Here is a 16962-nt window from a genome sequence, read left to right on the forward strand (position 1 = left end):
TTCAATAGATATATGAAGAGAGGGGGAAGAGATGATAATAATTCTAGTTACAAAATTAAAAGGATTGTAATACCCTCAACAGAAATAAAGACGATGAAATGAAAAATAGGAAAACAGAAACATAATAAAAATAAATTTCCAGACTTTGATCCCTTAAAAAAATAAATAAATAAGCAATGAACACTGTAAAACAAATGGTTCCAGGAAATTCAAAACCAAAGACACTATTCAACTGTAATAATGCATAACTTTCAGGCACCTAGCAAAATATCTTTCTTTTTCTCTGTTCCTTTTAAATGGTTTTTATATCATCTTTATTTTCCCTGTTTTAGACTGTATTAAGCAAACCACTTCATACACACACACACACACACACACACACACACACACACACACAGAGTGGTTTAAAAAAAAAAAAAAACATCCTCAAAAAATAATTTCCCCTGGCACTTGCCTGTGAAATACTGACACCAAATACTCAATTATCTGATGATAGTTGCCCAGATTCTGACTCCAAGCAGCAGAATCCAGGAATTTCTAGACTGCAGCAGTTACAGCTGCCTGATCTATGCTCACTATCTACGTAAATGGCATACCATCGGAAGGGTTGGTAGACACAGGTGTAGATCATAGTCATTAGCAGTACCAGCTAGCCCAGTCACTAGCCAAAGATTAAGGCAGACATTTACATGTCTGGCATAGGAGGATCAATAGCAGCTGAAGTTACTGCTATCCCTATGAGATGGACATTTGAAAGTAAAACAGGAGTTTTTACTCCTTTTGTAATTGAAAAAATCCCCATCAATTTATGGGGAAGAGACATCTTACAACAGTTAGGATTACAATTGAGTATTTCAGCTTTTTAGGCAGGGCTGTTGTTGAAGGCCAGCCAACACTCTCACATGTTCCTATTCAGTGGAAAACTGATACACACTAGTGTGGTAGAACAGTGGCCCTTAACAAGTGATAAAATTCAGGCCTTAGTAGATATAGTGCAATTTGACTAAGGACACTTACAACCTTCTCTAAGTCCTTGGAATTCCCCTGTATTCATTATAAAAAAAGAAATCTGGAAAATGGAGAATGTTGTCTGATTTAAGAAAAGTGAATGAACAGATGGAAACTATGGGAACTCTTCAGCCTGAACTTCCATCTCCTACTCAATTACCTAGAGAATGGCCTCTTTGGGATATAGACATTAAGGATTGTTTCTATTCTATCTCTCTAGATAAGGAGGATATGAAAAGGTTTGCTGCTGCTCATACTCCAGTAAGAAAAGCATTTCCAAAAGTAATGTTATTACATTACATGGATGACATATTGGGATGCGCACCTGAGGAACAAATGTTAGAAGCATGTCTACAAAAGACCATAGAAACACTAAGGAACTACAAATTGCCACATAGCTCCAGAAAAAATTCAAAGGCATGCTCCTTTTCAATATTTAGGATATGAAGTATATCCCAAGGCACTTACAGTACAAAGCTTTCTTTAAGAACAGAGAAGTTGGACACCTTAAATGATTTCCAAAAATTAACAGGATATATCCAATGGATGCGTCCAGTGTTAGGTTTAACTACCAATCAATTGAAATTATTATAAGACATTTTAAGGGGAGACACTGCTTTAAACTCACCACACCAGCTTATAAAAGAAGCTCAAGAGGCTTTGAGAGAAGTTGAACTGGCTTTATCCAATGTGGTGGAGAGAGTCACTCAAAAGCCCTTGGAAATATCCGTTTTTGCTACAAAAGAGGCACCCACAACAGCCCTTCATCAAGGAGACAGTGTGATAGAGTGGGATTGATCTCCCAGCACAACCAGAACAAAGCCTTACTCCTTACTCAGTGCTTGTGGCTGGAATTTTATTAAAGGCCATTAAGCAAGCAATACAATTATCTGGGATAAGGCCTAACAAGATATATGCCTTTTATACCAATGCACAAATTAATGTATGTTGTGAAACCATCCCAGAGTGGCAAATTTTGTTGGCCATGGCTCCAAATTTTACACATGGGTCTCCATTAAAGATAAACAGACGATTACATAATTGGCAATGGATTCTTGAAGAAAAAGTTCCTCTTAAAGGATCAACTAACTTTACAGATGCACGAATATATAATATTTGTGCTGTATACTCTCATGACTTAACTATAAAGAGAGTAGTCAGAACTCCTTTTCAATCCACTCAGCAGAATGAATTATATGCAATCATTCTAGCTCTTATTATCCAGGAGATATAAATATAGTAACAGATTCAGCCTATTTAGTAGGTATGGTTCAAAGAATTGCCACAGCCCAAATAAAATTTTCAGCTTCCAATATATATCAGCTCTTTAATGAACTTCATGAGCAAGTGAGAAAGCATCCAGGTAAGATTTATATCTTGCATGTCCATTCTCATAGTGGACTTCCAGGTCCTATTTTTGATGGTAATTCAAAGGCAGATAGCCTTCTAACTATGTTGGCTAATACTCCTTTATTTTAATAAGCCCAGGAATTTCATTCTAAATATCATCAGGATGCTCGAGCTTTACATTTACAATTTAGAATAAGAAGAGAGGAAACTAGAAGCATAGTAAAAGTCTGTACAGCTTGCTTTCCTTTCCACACTCCTATGTTCCCTCCAGGGAAGAACTTTTGTGGTTTCAGACCCAGTGAAATTTGGCAAATGGATGTGACCCATTATAAATCTTGGTCGCCTGTCTTTTATCCATGTTGTGGTAGATACCTTTTCAGGATTCACTTTTGTAGTACCAGAAGCAAAAGAGACAGCCTGAGTGGTGGCTGAATTCCTTATCCAAGCATTTGCAATTATGGGTGTGCCACAAGCAATAAAAACAGTCAAGGGACCTGCATATGCTTTTAAACATTTTGCACATTTTTATGCACAGTATAAGATTTTACACACCACTGGCATATCTTTTAATCCTCAAGGACAGGCAATAGTACAGAGGAGAAACAGAGACATTAAGATGCTCCTCCAAAAACAAAAGAAAGGGGAAGCCACAGGTAACCCTAGAGAACTTGTAAATTTAGCCCTCTATACGATTAATTTTTTAACTTTTGATAAAGATGCATTGGCTCCGGCAGACAGGTTTTATAACCCAACAGAAGGGAAATGTCCAGTGTGAGCAGCTCCACTATCTTTAGATAATCGCCAGGTGATGTGGAGAGATCCAGAAAGTGGTAAATGGAAGGGACCAGAGAGGTTAACTGCTTAGGGAAAAGGGTTTCCATGTGTCTCTACAGATGGAGAAGGCATCAGATGGGTGCCAAAGGGCTGTATTAGCCTTGTCCATTGAAGAGAGACAGAAAAAAGAAAAAAACCTCGAAACACAGGAGAAGACCTAAAAAACATCTGACACTGAAAGAGCATGGCTGATAATAAGACTGTTACAGAATTTCAAAACCTACAGGAATCATTGGATTCCCTGAGATGAAAAATTGTTGATAAGACTGTTGCAGAACTTCAAAACCAGTAGGTATCATTGGATTCTCTGAGACATGATAAGACTGATACAGGATTTCAAAACTTGCAGGAATCATTGGATTCCCTACACATGTGAATACACATATGGACAACAGATTGGTTTGGGACTATTTCTAGGACTTATGGACATATATAATTCCTCATGTTGATTCATGTTGTTTGTTATATCACTACTAGCCTGTGCTATATTGCTATGTGCTTATGTGATAACTCCCATGTTGATGGATTTATGTATACCTGTTTCAAAGTTAGACCTTTCAGAAACGCGCTAATCTGGTTTGATTCCCCATTTCCTTTGGTGTTTTCATTTCCCTTCCTGAGACATCAGGGAGGCCGTGATCACCTCCTTCTTTGGTGTTTTCACCCCTGTTTTGAGGAGTCAGGGAGGGCATGATCACCTCCTTTCTGGGGTTCTCATCAACTTGAGAAGTCAGGGAGGTGTGACCACTTTATGTTCTAAAACAAAAGAAAGTGGGAGATGTTATGGGCCAGAACTCTGAAACAAGGATTCTGGAAATTGATAAGAAAATGGTTATCTAGTTTAGCATGATGATTAATAGTTCTCTAAGTTCAGTATGATTGATTTAATCTTATAACAAATAATGGTTTCCTAGTGATGTAATAATTAGCTTATACTCAGTGTAGAGCAGATAAGCTGGGAGCTTAAGCTCTCGGAGGGAAGGAGAGAGAGATTCAATTCCATCTTCATCTGCCTCATGGTGGCTGGCCTGGCCTCCTACATTTCCTCCACTGAGACCAAGTCCTGTCTCAAGGCTCTCCATAAAACTAGCCAAGCCCCAAATGAAGGAGATAGGACTTTGAAGGAGATAATAAAGAATTTGGACTTTTAACACTTGGCTATTCTCGTAGTGATTACTGAACTGAAATGAAGGATGGTCCAGAAACCCCTAGAAAACCAAAGGAGAACATTACAATATTGCTGGCTCAAAATATTCGATACTGCTAGTTCTGTCCTTTACCATTAATGCAAAATTCATTTTTGCATCATTTTAGACAATGTTGTCTAATTTTCTTTCAAGGACAAATGCAGAGCCAATATGGCAGAGAAGACACATGCAACTTTCTAAGCTCTCTCATAACCTCACGACCAATTATTAAATTCAGCCTCAAAAATAGCGCTTGACTGGTAAAACCCCCGAAGATTAGAAGTACAACAACTTACCAGCCAAAGATAATCTGGAAGTTTGTCAGAAAAGGTTTGTCCTGAGGAGCCGGAACAGATCAGCGCAAACAGGAAAGTAGGAGAGGCTAGCAAACAGAGCAGATAGGGAAGGGGTTGCCTCTGTGGTTAGAAAAATTACAGAGAAGACGCTGGCATAGGCTGATTGCTTTGCTCTGATTGCAAAACAGCAGATCAGAAGAGAAATCAAAGCCAAAAACAGAGGGAACTCTAAAAATCGCCAGAACCTAACAGGATCTGCCTATACCTACTCAAAACCAGAAGTGACTCAGCACAGATCACAGCAGAACTGTGCAGCCCCATTCTGCAGTACAGGGCTTTTCCTTGGGGCAGTTACAAACCTGCACAGCATAGGGGCACAGCGCAGGGCAGCCTCCAATCTGCACAGTGCGGGGCTCGGCCTGGGGCAATAGAATTTCCACAGCACATCTATACTTTGGGGCAGACACTTCCAGTCCTTGCGGGACTATTTGCTGGTCAGCTGTTAATATATCCACAGCCCCACAGCAGGCTTCAGTCTGGGGTAGTGACACGTTCACTGCTTGACCTCTAGCCTCAGGGCAGTCACTAATCCACATAGCCGGGTTCTTCACTGGGTATTTCCGCAGCTCTAACTGGGTCTGAATCACTTGGGAGTGAGAGAAGGTGGGGAGGGAGGGGGGGAAGAGGAACTTTTTCCCAGAGCACTCTTTCACTGTTCTTTGCAACCCATTCACAAGATAGCTGTCGTCCATATATCTATCCCTGCTTTGCAGAGAAAGCTGGTAACCTCCTTGCCCTGAAGGCAGACCCTAGAGGCTTTAAAAAATGAGTAAAAAAATCAGAAGGATGATCAATAGCTTCTATACAGAAAGAGAGCAGATTTGCAACCCTGAGGAGACTAATAGCAAACAGTCTCCAGACAATACCCCAAAGAGGAATGTTATCTGGCCCCTATCACATAACTCTCTCCTAGAAGAGACTATTAAAAATCTCAAAAGAGAGTTAGAATATTATGCTTCAGGTGAAGTCAAAAAAGCAGGGGTAGCCATCCTTATCTCAGATCAAACAAAAGCAAAGATTGATCTAATTAAAAGAGATAAGGAAGGAAATTATATCTTACTTATGGGTACTATAGACAATGAAGCAATATCAGTATTAAACATATATGCACCAAGTGGTATAGCATCTAACTTCCTTAAAGAGAAGCTAAGAGAGTTGCGAGAAGAAATAGACAGCAAAACTATAATAGTGGGAGATCTCAATCTTGCTCTCTCAGATTTAGATAAATCAAATCACAAAACAAATAAGAAAGAGAGTTAGAAGAAAAATGGGGAAATGAAAGAGAAGCTATGCAAGAGAGTAACAACTTCCTGAAATGTGAATTGGAAAAGGTAAAGAATTTCCAGGAAGTGCAGGGAAACAGAATTTGTGAATGGGAAAAGGTTAAAAAATCCCCGGAAAGTAGGATTTGTGAATTGGAAAAGATAAAGAATTCCCAAAAAAGTAGGATTTGTGAATTGGAAAAAGAAAATAACTCACTAAAAAAAAAAAAAAAAAATTAGTGAAATGGAAAAAAAATTCCATAGAGCAAAACAATTCTAAAACTCAATTGGATATATATAAAAAGAAAAAAAAGCTAATGAAGAAAATAACTCATTAAAAATCAGAACTGAACAAATAGAAATGTCACTCAAGCAAAACCAAAAAAATGAAAAATTAGAAAAAACGTTAAATATCTACTTGGAAAAATGACAGACCCGGAAAATAGATCTAGGAGAGATAATCTGAGGATTATTGGACTTCCTGAAAATTATGATTGAAAAAAAGAGCCTAGATACAATTTTACAGGAAATCATCAAAGAGAACTGTCCAGATGTAATAGAATCAGAAGGTAAAATAGGCATTGAAAGAATTCATCAAAAACCTTCTGAAAAAGACCCTAAAATCAAAACTCCAAGGAATAATTTGGCCAAATTTCAGAACTATCAGACTAAGGAAAAAATAATACAAGCAGCCAGAAAAAAAAAAAACAATTCAAATATCAAGGTGCCACAATAAGGATCATTCAAGATCTGGCTGCCTCCACCTTAAAGGATCGAAGGGACTGGAATCTGGTATTCCAAAAGGCAAAAGAACTTGAAATACAGCCAAGAATAAACTACCCAGCCAAGCTGAACATCATCCCCAGGATAATACACCATGATCAAGTAGGATTTATATCAGGAATGCAGGGCTGGTTCAATATTAGGAAAACTATCAGTATAACTGACCATATTAATAACCAAATTAATAAAAACCATATGATCATCTCAATAGATGCAAAAAAGGCATTTGATAAAATCCAATATCCATTCCTATTAAAAACACTTGAAAGTATAGGAATAAATGGACTTTTGCTTAAAATAATCAGTAGCATCTATTTAAAACCATCAGTAAGCATCATATGTAATGGGGATAAAGTGCAACTATTCCCAATAAGATCAGGAGTGAAACAAGGCTGCCCACTATCACCATTACTATTCAATATTGTATTAGAAATGCTAGCTTTGGCAATAAGAGTTGAGAAAGAGATTAAAGGAATTAGAATAGATAATGAGGAAACCAAATTATCACTCTTTGCTGATGATATGATAGTATACTTAGAGAACCCCAGAGATTCTACTAAAAAGCTATTAGAAATAATCCACACCTTCAGCAAAGTTGCAGGATACAAAATAAACCCACAAAAGTCATCAGCATTCTTATATATCACTAACAAAATCCAACAGTTAAAGAATTACAAAGAGAAATTCCATTTAAAGTAACTACCAATAGTATAAAATATTTAGGAATCTGCCAAGGGAAAATCAGAAACTGTATGAGCAAAACTACAGAACACTTTCCACACAAATTAAGTCTGATCTAACCACTTGGAAAAATATTAAATGCTCTTGTATAGGGCGAGCAAATATAATAAAGATGACAATACTACTTAAATCTATTTAATTAGCACTATACCAATCAGACTCCCAAAAAACTATTTTAATGACCTAGAAAAAATAACAAAGTTCATATGGAAAAACAAAAGGTCAAGAATTTCAAGGGAACTGATGAAAAAAAAAAAATCAAATGAAGGTGGCCTAGGTATACCAGATCTAAAATTACATTATAAAGCAGAAGTTACCAAAATCATTTGGTTTGGCTAAGAAATATACTAGTTGATCAGTGGAATAGGTTAGGTTCAAAGGACAAAACAGTCAATAACTTTAATAATCTATTGTTTGACAAACCTAAAGACCCCAACTTTTGGCATAAGAACTCACTGTTTGAAAAAAATTGCTAGGAAAATTGGAAATTAATATGGCAGAATCTAGGCATTGACCCACACTTAACACCGTACACCAAGATAAGGTCAAAATGGGTTCATGACCTAGGCATAAAGAATGAAATTATAAACAAATTAGAGGAACATAGGACAGTTTACCTCTCAGACCTGTGGAAGAAGAAGGAATATATGACCAAAAAAGAACTAGAGATCATTATTGATCACAAAATAGAAAATTTTGATTATATCAAATTGAAAAGGTTTTGTACAAACAAAACTAATGCAGACAAAATTAGCAGAGAAGCAATAAACTGGGAAAACATTTTTACAATCAAAGGTTCTGATAAAGGCCTTATTTCCAAAATATATAGAGAATTGACTCTAATTTATAAGAAATCAAGCCATTCTCCAATTGATAAATGGTCAAAGGATATGAACGGACAATTCTCAGATGAAGAAATTGAAACTATTTCTAGCCATATGAAAAGATGCTCTAAGTCATTATTAATCAGAGAAATGCAAATTAAGACAACTCTGAGATATCATTACACACCTGTCAGATTGGCTAGAATGACAGGGAAAGATAATGTGGAATGTTGGAGGGGATGCAGGAAAACTGGGACACTGATGCATTGTTGGTACAGTTGTGAACAAACCCAGCCATTCTGGAGAGCAATTTGGAACTATGCTCAAAAAGTTATCAAACTGTGCATACCCTTTGATCCAGCAATGTTACTACTAGGCTAATATCCCAAAAAGATTTTAAAAAAGAGAAAGAGACCTGTATGTGCAAGAATATTTGTAGCAGCCCTCTCTATAGTGGCCAGAAACTGGAAACTGAGTGGATGCCCATCAATTGGAGAATGGCTGAATAAGTTGTGGTATATTCATATATTATGGAATATTATTGTTTGGTAAGAAAAGGCCTGGAGAGACTGACATGAACTGATGCTGAGTGAAATGAGTAGGACCAGATCATTATACACTTCAACAACAATACTATATGATGATCAATTCTGATGGACCTGGCCCTCTTCAACGAGATGAAGCAAATCAGCTCCAATAGAGCAGTAATGAATCGAACCAGCTACACCCAGCGAAAGAACTCTGGGAGATGACTATAAACCACTACATAGAATTCTCTACCTTTGTCCACCTGCATTTTTGATTTCCTTCACAGGTTAATGGTACACTATTTCAAAGTCCAATTCTTTTTGAACAGCAAAATAACTGTTTGGACATATATACTAATATTGTACTTAATTTATACTTTAACATATCTAACATGTATTGGTCAACCTGCCATCTGGGGGAGGGGGGAGAGGAAAGGAAGGGAAAAATTGGAACAAAAGGTTTGGCAATTGTCAATGCTATAAAATTACCCATGCATTTAACTTGTAAATAAAAAGCTATAATAAATATTTTTTTTAAAAGGATAAATGCAGAATGTCTGAGTAATCTTCTAGAAAAGAATAAGCTAAATTTTTTGTTTTATCTTTATTAGTAGAATACACAAATAAACTTTAAATTTCTCATATGTAATATATATATATATATATATATATATATATTGTATTTAACTTATACTTTAACATATTTAACATGTATTGGTCAACCTGCCATCTGTGGAAAGGGGTAGAGGGAAGGAGGGGAAAAGTTGGAACAAAAGGTCTTGCAATTGTCAATGCTGAAAAATTACCCATGCATATATCTTGTAAATAAAAAGCTATAAAAAAATTTCTCATGCATAATCATGCAACACCATCAGCCCTATAGAAGAAAAACAAAAACAATCTACTTCAAAAGTTAATTTTAAATCCATGTAGCCCAGAAATAATAAAGATAAACGAAGACTAAATAATTCAAACACAACATATGATCATTTCTTTAAAAAAAAAAAAAAAAGCAAATGCCAAATATCTGAGTCAAAGAACATAAAATTGATCCAAAAGTATACAGAAAAATCTTGCGTTCCTTGACAATCGGAGTTATTTCATTCTTTTTATTTGCATCTCTAGAACCAAGCATGGTACTTGGTATATTATATAGTAGTCAATAAATACTTATTGAAGGATTTGTAATCACTGTAAAATATTGCTAGGAAGTCTCTATCCTAAAGAGATCACAAAAAAAAAGAAAAGAACCCGCATATAAAAAAATATTTCTAGCACCATTTTTTTGTGGTGGCAAAGAACTGGAAATTGAGGCAATGCCTGTCAAGAGGGAAATAGCTGAACAAGCTGTGGTATATGAATGTAATAGAATAGCATTGTGCTGTAGAAATGATGATCAGGCAGACTTTAGAAAAACCTGGAAAGGCTTACATGAACTGATGCTGAGTGAATCAGAGAATATTGTACTCAATAACAGCAATATTGTGCTATGATAAGACTTAGCTCTTCTCAACAAGACAATCTCAAATGACTCATGAAGGAAAATGACATCCACATCAAAAAGAAGAACTATGGCATCTCAATGCAGATTGAAGCATACTTTTCACTGGTTTTTATTTCTGGTTTTTTGTGGGGGGGTTTCCTTTTATGCTTTCTTCACTCAGAACATAACTAATGTGAAAATGTGTTTAACATGATTGCTCATGTATAATCTCATCTTAGGGACAGAGGAAGGAAGAAAGAAAAATTTAGAGCTCAAAATCTTATAAAAAATGAAGGCTGAAAACTATCTTAACATGTAATTGGAAAAAATAAAACACTATTTATAAACATAAAATAAAATACTGCTGGGAAATGTCTGAAGGTTTTTTTATCTGATAATTCAGGTGAAAACATCATCTATTTCAATTCTGCTTTATACGGTATCAGTGAAAAAACAGGTATAACAACAAAATACTTGAGAGTAATAAACACAATGCTAGAAAAATAGGCAAACTAACCAAGGTAAAGATGGGGTAGATTTCTATAAAGATTTTGAAGGTCTCTCTTCATGATAATACTCTGCTATCCATAAAGGGAAATGAAGCACAAGACATGAAAAGTATTAAACACAGTGCTATATCTAAGGAAGAGTAACTAAATTTTACAATTTCACACACAAATCTCTCCTTACTCTGAGCTGGTTCCTCTGTATTAACTTTATCTGGTGCTTAAAATGGATGATGCAATTAATCTCCAGTGAATATGTAAAAGTTTTGCAGATGCTTATTAACAATCAGCTTAACAAATAATTCCAATAGAGATCATAGACTATCTTAATCTTATATTAAAAATCACATTTGCTTTCAAATATGGCTAATGAAAATAAAAAATATGTTTTCCAAAAGGTAATGTCTAAAATTTGAGCAATATTCCCCTTATAAGCAAGGCAAAACAAAGTAAGTCAGTATTACATAAAAATAGAATATATCTTTATGAATAGATACTTTCATCACTTTTATTTGAAAAATTATTTTTAAAATTGGCTTTTTTATAAGACAATTGAATTTATCTACATTTGCTTTTATCATCAGAACAAAAATAGTCAACAACGTGTTAATATCTGAATTGTCATCATTTTACCATGTAATAAAGTGATGGCTTTGTTTGTGAATTTCCCATGAGATCTTTATCTCCCTATTAAACATTGCACACACACACCCCTATCAAGTATTGAGGGCAACACAAACAACACAGTACCTCGAGAGCATGTTGTATTCTGTCTTTCTGTCTTCCAGAATGAGAAAGACTGCTGGCAATGCTGGAAGTGCTCGTCTCACAAATCTGTTCCCCCAGAAGACAGTCTTCTGGTAATAAGGTTTCTGCCCACAGACGGCAGATGCCATCCTGGCATGAGGTTAATAGCACATTACAAACAGAACCCCTGAAGAAAAATAGAAATAGACCAAGATTACCATATATAAATGAATATGTGTGTGTGTGTGTGTGTGTGTGTGTGTGTGTGTGTGTGGTTGTATGTGGTCCACATATATGTGGTCTACATAGATACCATGTATACACACACACACACACATACAATTTTATCTCATCAGTTTAGTCACCATCAGTTAAATATCTAATGTGTGATCCTTCACTTATAAAGGCAATAACTAGCAGTGTGATCCTTCACTTACAAAGGCAATAACTAGCAAAAATGAGGTTTTTCCTAGTTGTGGTGATGAATTTATATTGATTCATTCAGGTTGTTTCATCCCAATTCTCTCTTGTGAAGATAACACATACTATTATGAAGAGGGGAAAACATTTGGAGACACATTCTGTTGCCATAAAACAACTAAGTTAACTGTTCTTTTAAGAAAGAATAATCCAAATAGGAAGGTCCAGCTGCCATAGCTGAGCCCAAGTTCCCAAAATATTCCAAGATAAGGCTTTCAGTATCATTCCATTGAAACTGTTGTTTCCAAAATTAAAAATGATTTCTTAGTCATCAAATCCAATGACTTTTTGCTTAATTCTCCTTGACCTCTCTGCAAGCTGTGATATTGCTGATCACTCTCTTTGATGCTTTCTTCGCTCTAGGTTTCCAAGAGCAGGGATGGGGAACGTCCAGTTCTCAGGCTGTATAAGGGCTGCCAAATCATCTGCTAAGGCAAATGCAAGCAATGATGACCTGAAAGCTAGGTACAACAACCTCCCACTGCTTGAATTCTATAAGATAATTTTAATGGCCCATGAATGATGATATAAATCTCCAAATAGTCCTTGGCAGAAAAAAGATTTCCAAGACTCCATATCCTTCCTCCTAATCTCTCCCAGACTCTTCACTATTCCTATGGAGGATAACACTATCCTCTCAGTGGTTCAGGCTTGCCACCTCGAAGGCGCCCTTGTTACCTCAATCTTTCACCATCCAAGCTGCTGCCGAGACCTAGGGATTTCCCCTTTGCAACAACTCCCAACCTTTCTCTCCTCCAACACTATCACCATTCTACCACAAGTCCTCATTACTTCACATCTGGATTATTGCAATAGCCTGAAGATGAGTCTGTCTGTGTCCACCTCAAGTCTCTCTCTACTCTATTTCATTCTCCATTCAGCCATTAAAATAGTATTTCTATAGCAGAGATCTGATCATGTTTCCTTCCTCAATAAATTCAAGAAGCTTCCTATTGTCTCTAGGAACAAACACATAATGCTCTGTTCAGCATTCAAAGTACTATCCCATTCCTAACATTCCAATCTTCTTATACCTCACTCCCTGACATATATTTTTTAATCTAGCAACACTAGTCCCCAATTGTTCGATGAATAAAATATTCCATCTCTTACCTCTGGGTATTTTCTCCTTTTATCCCTTGCACCTAGAACAGTCTCCCTCCTCTACTCTGACTACTGGCCTCTTTGAGTTCCATTAAACCCCACTTTCTACTGGAAGTACTCCCTAATCCCTTTTAATTATATTGCCTTCCCCATTATTTATTTCTTATTTAGTCTGTATATAGCTCGCTTTGTGTCTATTTGCTTGCATGTTGTAAGCTCCTTGAGCTTTCTTGTCTCTTTTTGTATTCCCAACACTTATCTCAGGGCCTGACATATAGTATGTGTTTAATAAATATTGACTGATTTTAGCCAACAACCCCAATCCAAGATTCACCTATCTTGGATATGAAAGAATACCTAGTACCACCATTCAAACATAAATCAAAAATGTCAGGTCAAAGTTTCCCTAAATTACAACTATGAATATCAAATAAAACTTGGAAGTTCTCCTGTTCTAGGAAAAGGCAAAATAAAAGTACTTTATTCATGCTACCTTGACAATTTTCTAAATCATTTAAATACTTCATGAAAATATTTTCCCTCCCAAAAAAGTATTTTAATAAAATCTGATTCAATTTATAATAAAAGCGTTTTGCAAATATACTTGCAATTAAGAAGCATGCTATTAATTTCATATTTGAAAACAAAACAAAAAAAAATTAGAAAAACCGAAACTCCAACATCCAATTTCCCCCCACCCCCAATATCCTTGTTGTTAGATTCTCAAAAAAAAAAAAAAAAATCTCCTCTCCTTATCTTAAAAAAAATATCTGCAAGGGCAGCCAAGATGGCACAGCAAGATAGAGCAACCTGAGTTCAAATTTGGCCCCAGACACTTAACACTTACTTGTGTGTGTGTGTGTGTGTGTGTGTGTGTGTGTGTGTGTGTGTCTCCCTGGGCAAGTCATTTAGACTCAAATGCCTCTCAAAAAAAAAAAAATTTAATCTGCTTAATTATCTATATTAGTCATTTATTTTCATTCCACACTTCCTACTGTTATCTCTAATTTCTCAAGTATGGTTGGTGAAAAGATTCCTAGAAAAGCTTTTAAAGTACATGTTTGCTATTTCTTAGCAATCCTTATGGTATTCATGAGCAAATTTACCTAATACCTTTAAAGATATCAGACGATCAGAATAATATTTCCTTTGAAAAGATTCTATAGTTTGTCTAGGATAAGGACAGTATAATGACTATTTTCCTCTATTCCTTGATACCTATCCTTTATATTTATCCAATGCTTTATTAAGTTGCTAGTCTAAATACCACATTCGTTTCTCATCATTTGTGCTTTCCTGTTATTTGAAACTCTACCCTTTAAGGCACTGAAAAAACAGAAATCAGCATTTATTTTACATTCAAATGTAAACAGTTTTCTAACCTGGGCATGAACTTGCTAGTGTTACGCCATGAAAAACCTGTTACAGCTCGAGGATGTGCCAAATAAACAAATGAAAAGTTGGTAAATATCTGCTTTTTTTTCAATTCTTGATGCTCTTGAGGTATAATAGACTTCCAACCAGTCATAGGATACCACACTTTTAAAAGACAATCATCCTGCAGAAAAAGATAAACCAATAAAAAATGAATTTTGCTATTGTTGTTACTGCCCAGTCATTTTAGTTACATCCTGTTCTTTGTAACCCCATTTGGGGTTTTCTTGGCAAAGATATTTGGTTTACCATTTCCTTCTCCAAAATTAATCTGTACATGCACAAATCAGAAATCTTCTAGTGAAGCAGAATATTTAAAAATTAATTAAATAAGACTATGATCTACATAGTATAAACAAACAAAATTAAATTGACTCTTTTTAAATGGTTGTAAGAACCCTACAAGCAAATAAAGGAAGAGCTAGTATGATGCAATGTAGTGGTTGAAAAACACTATTACATGACTCTGATACCACTTATTAAGACTACTACTTACTCATAACCATTTCTAGTTTTTTAAGGAAGAGGAAGGAAAAAAGTTATTTGAAGAAAGCATAATTTTAAGAAAAAGAAACATCTAAGTACAAGACTGACAGCTAACAAGGCAAAAGTACAGCTTTAGGGAAAAGGATATGACTGGGTGAACACTTGATATGCAAACATCAAAGACCAAGATTTAACTAGGGGAATGTCTCATGTAAAAAATATATATATATATCATTTAAAAATCTCCCAAGATTGCCTTGATTCTAGACTAAAATAAATCTGAAATGCAGAGAAAATAATCCTAAAATAACATGTTTAAAAAAAATTAGAGCCTAAAAAAAGCAAATCTAATCAAAGTACTTAATGAACTATGATTTTAAAAGTCATGAAGGAAGATATGAGTTTGAGTCATGTGTATTTAGTGAAGGATATTTTATCACTGAAGCAGAGGCAGAAAATATCTCTTAGCTTTAGATCAAAATGGTACCATCTGCTTCAATCAGACTATCTTGGCTCCTCTAACATAAGCAGAGCAGATGCAGACTATGAAAGAAACCAGCCCAATACTCCAGGCCTTTCAGTTCCTTCTTAACCAAAAAGATCTTAATGCAACATCTTCAATCCCAAAACATGCTTATCCAAAACTAGAAGTACCTCTATTCATCCTCAAACTGCTAAGGGATCCCCAGAATCTCTATATTGATAATAAGGAGCAAGGAGAGCTCTCTGAAGCACCAACAATTTAACTCAGAAGCAATATATTCAATCCACAAACATTAATTGTACAATTGTACATACCCACTCGGCACTATATTAAGAGACTATAGTCACTGAATTCAATAGGAATACAATCTAATTGTAGGCAGCAAGTTTTATAGAAATAAAAGACACAAAATTCCTACAGCTCATCAAGGGATGGATTTGACGCTGAGTTCCTAAAGGGTATCTTAGTGCAAGCTCTATGAAGATCAGCCAAGCTGTAAATACTTTAAATATGGACTCAAGAGATTTTGTCTGTCATTGACAAAATCATGTTAGTCAATAAATATTTATTAAGACTGGTTTGTTCCACTTCAAAACATAAAGATCATAAATTACTTAATTATAGCCATCCATGAAGGAATGAAATTTATAATGGCTTTTAGTACCATATGGCTTCCTTCACCCTATTATATGTCTACACTAGAGTAGGCTAAAAGAAAAAGAGAGAGAGTATTCCAAATCATATAGATTTGTCCAATCCTGTAGGAGTAAGGAAACTATCATAATGAAAATTTTAATTTAAATGAAATCAGAAGAAAAGAACCAGTTGTAGATGAAAAGTAGAATAATTTATAGTCTCTCAGGAGACTCAGAAAGGTAAGTAAAGTATTTGATAAAATTGACTTCGTTATATGTTCAAAGGGGAAAAATATATAACCAGTACTGGGTCACGTTCTTGAAAAGTATATGCAAAAAGATTACATCACAGCGAGAATTATATCAACTCTTCAGTTTTCCTATTTCTAAAAAAATAGCAAAGTAAAAAGCCAAAAAGAGATCTTTGACCTAAACACTCCTTTCAAAACAACATCAGAACAAACTACACAAAGGTTTAGTTTCATATATAAACATCTTTTTTATCAGTCTATAGAAATATTCAAGTTAGTTGATAGATCTGTAAAATTAATAAGATTTTGGAGGGGGGGTTGGGAGAAGCTAAATAATTATCCAGGGCACTGATAATCTAAATGATTCTCATTTACAGGACTTGAATACAGATATTCCTATCCAAATGCAGATGATCTATCTGTCAGGCCAAGCTGCTACTTAGGAATTTATTGTGGATTATTATTATATATTATAATTCT

The 16962-nt window shown here is 35.3% G+C and overlaps 1 protein-coding gene across 2 annotated transcripts in view; it reads right to left on the reverse strand.

Annotated features, from left to right (window-relative positions):
- DMXL2 (Dmx like 2) overlaps positions 1–16962 on the reverse strand; it is a 154817-nt gene that overhangs the window by 96738 nt on the left and 41117 nt on the right. For both annotated transcript variants that reach the window (XM_051980656.1, XM_051980658.1), the window contains exons 7-8: positions 14575–14750; positions 11612–11795 (exon numbers count right to left, since the gene is read on the reverse strand). In XM_051980656.1, coding sequence (XP_051836616.1) covers positions 11612–11795; positions 14575–14750 — 360 coding nt within the window. The remainder of the gene's footprint in view (positions 1–11611; positions 11796–14574; positions 14751–16962) is intronic.

Source organism: Antechinus flavipes, chromosome 2, assembly GCF_016432865.1.
Source record: "Antechinus flavipes isolate AdamAnt ecotype Samford, QLD, Australia chromosome 2, AdamAnt_v2, whole genome shotgun sequence".
Classification (NCBI taxonomy): Eukaryota; Metazoa; Chordata; class Mammalia; order Dasyuromorphia; family Dasyuridae; genus Antechinus; species Antechinus flavipes.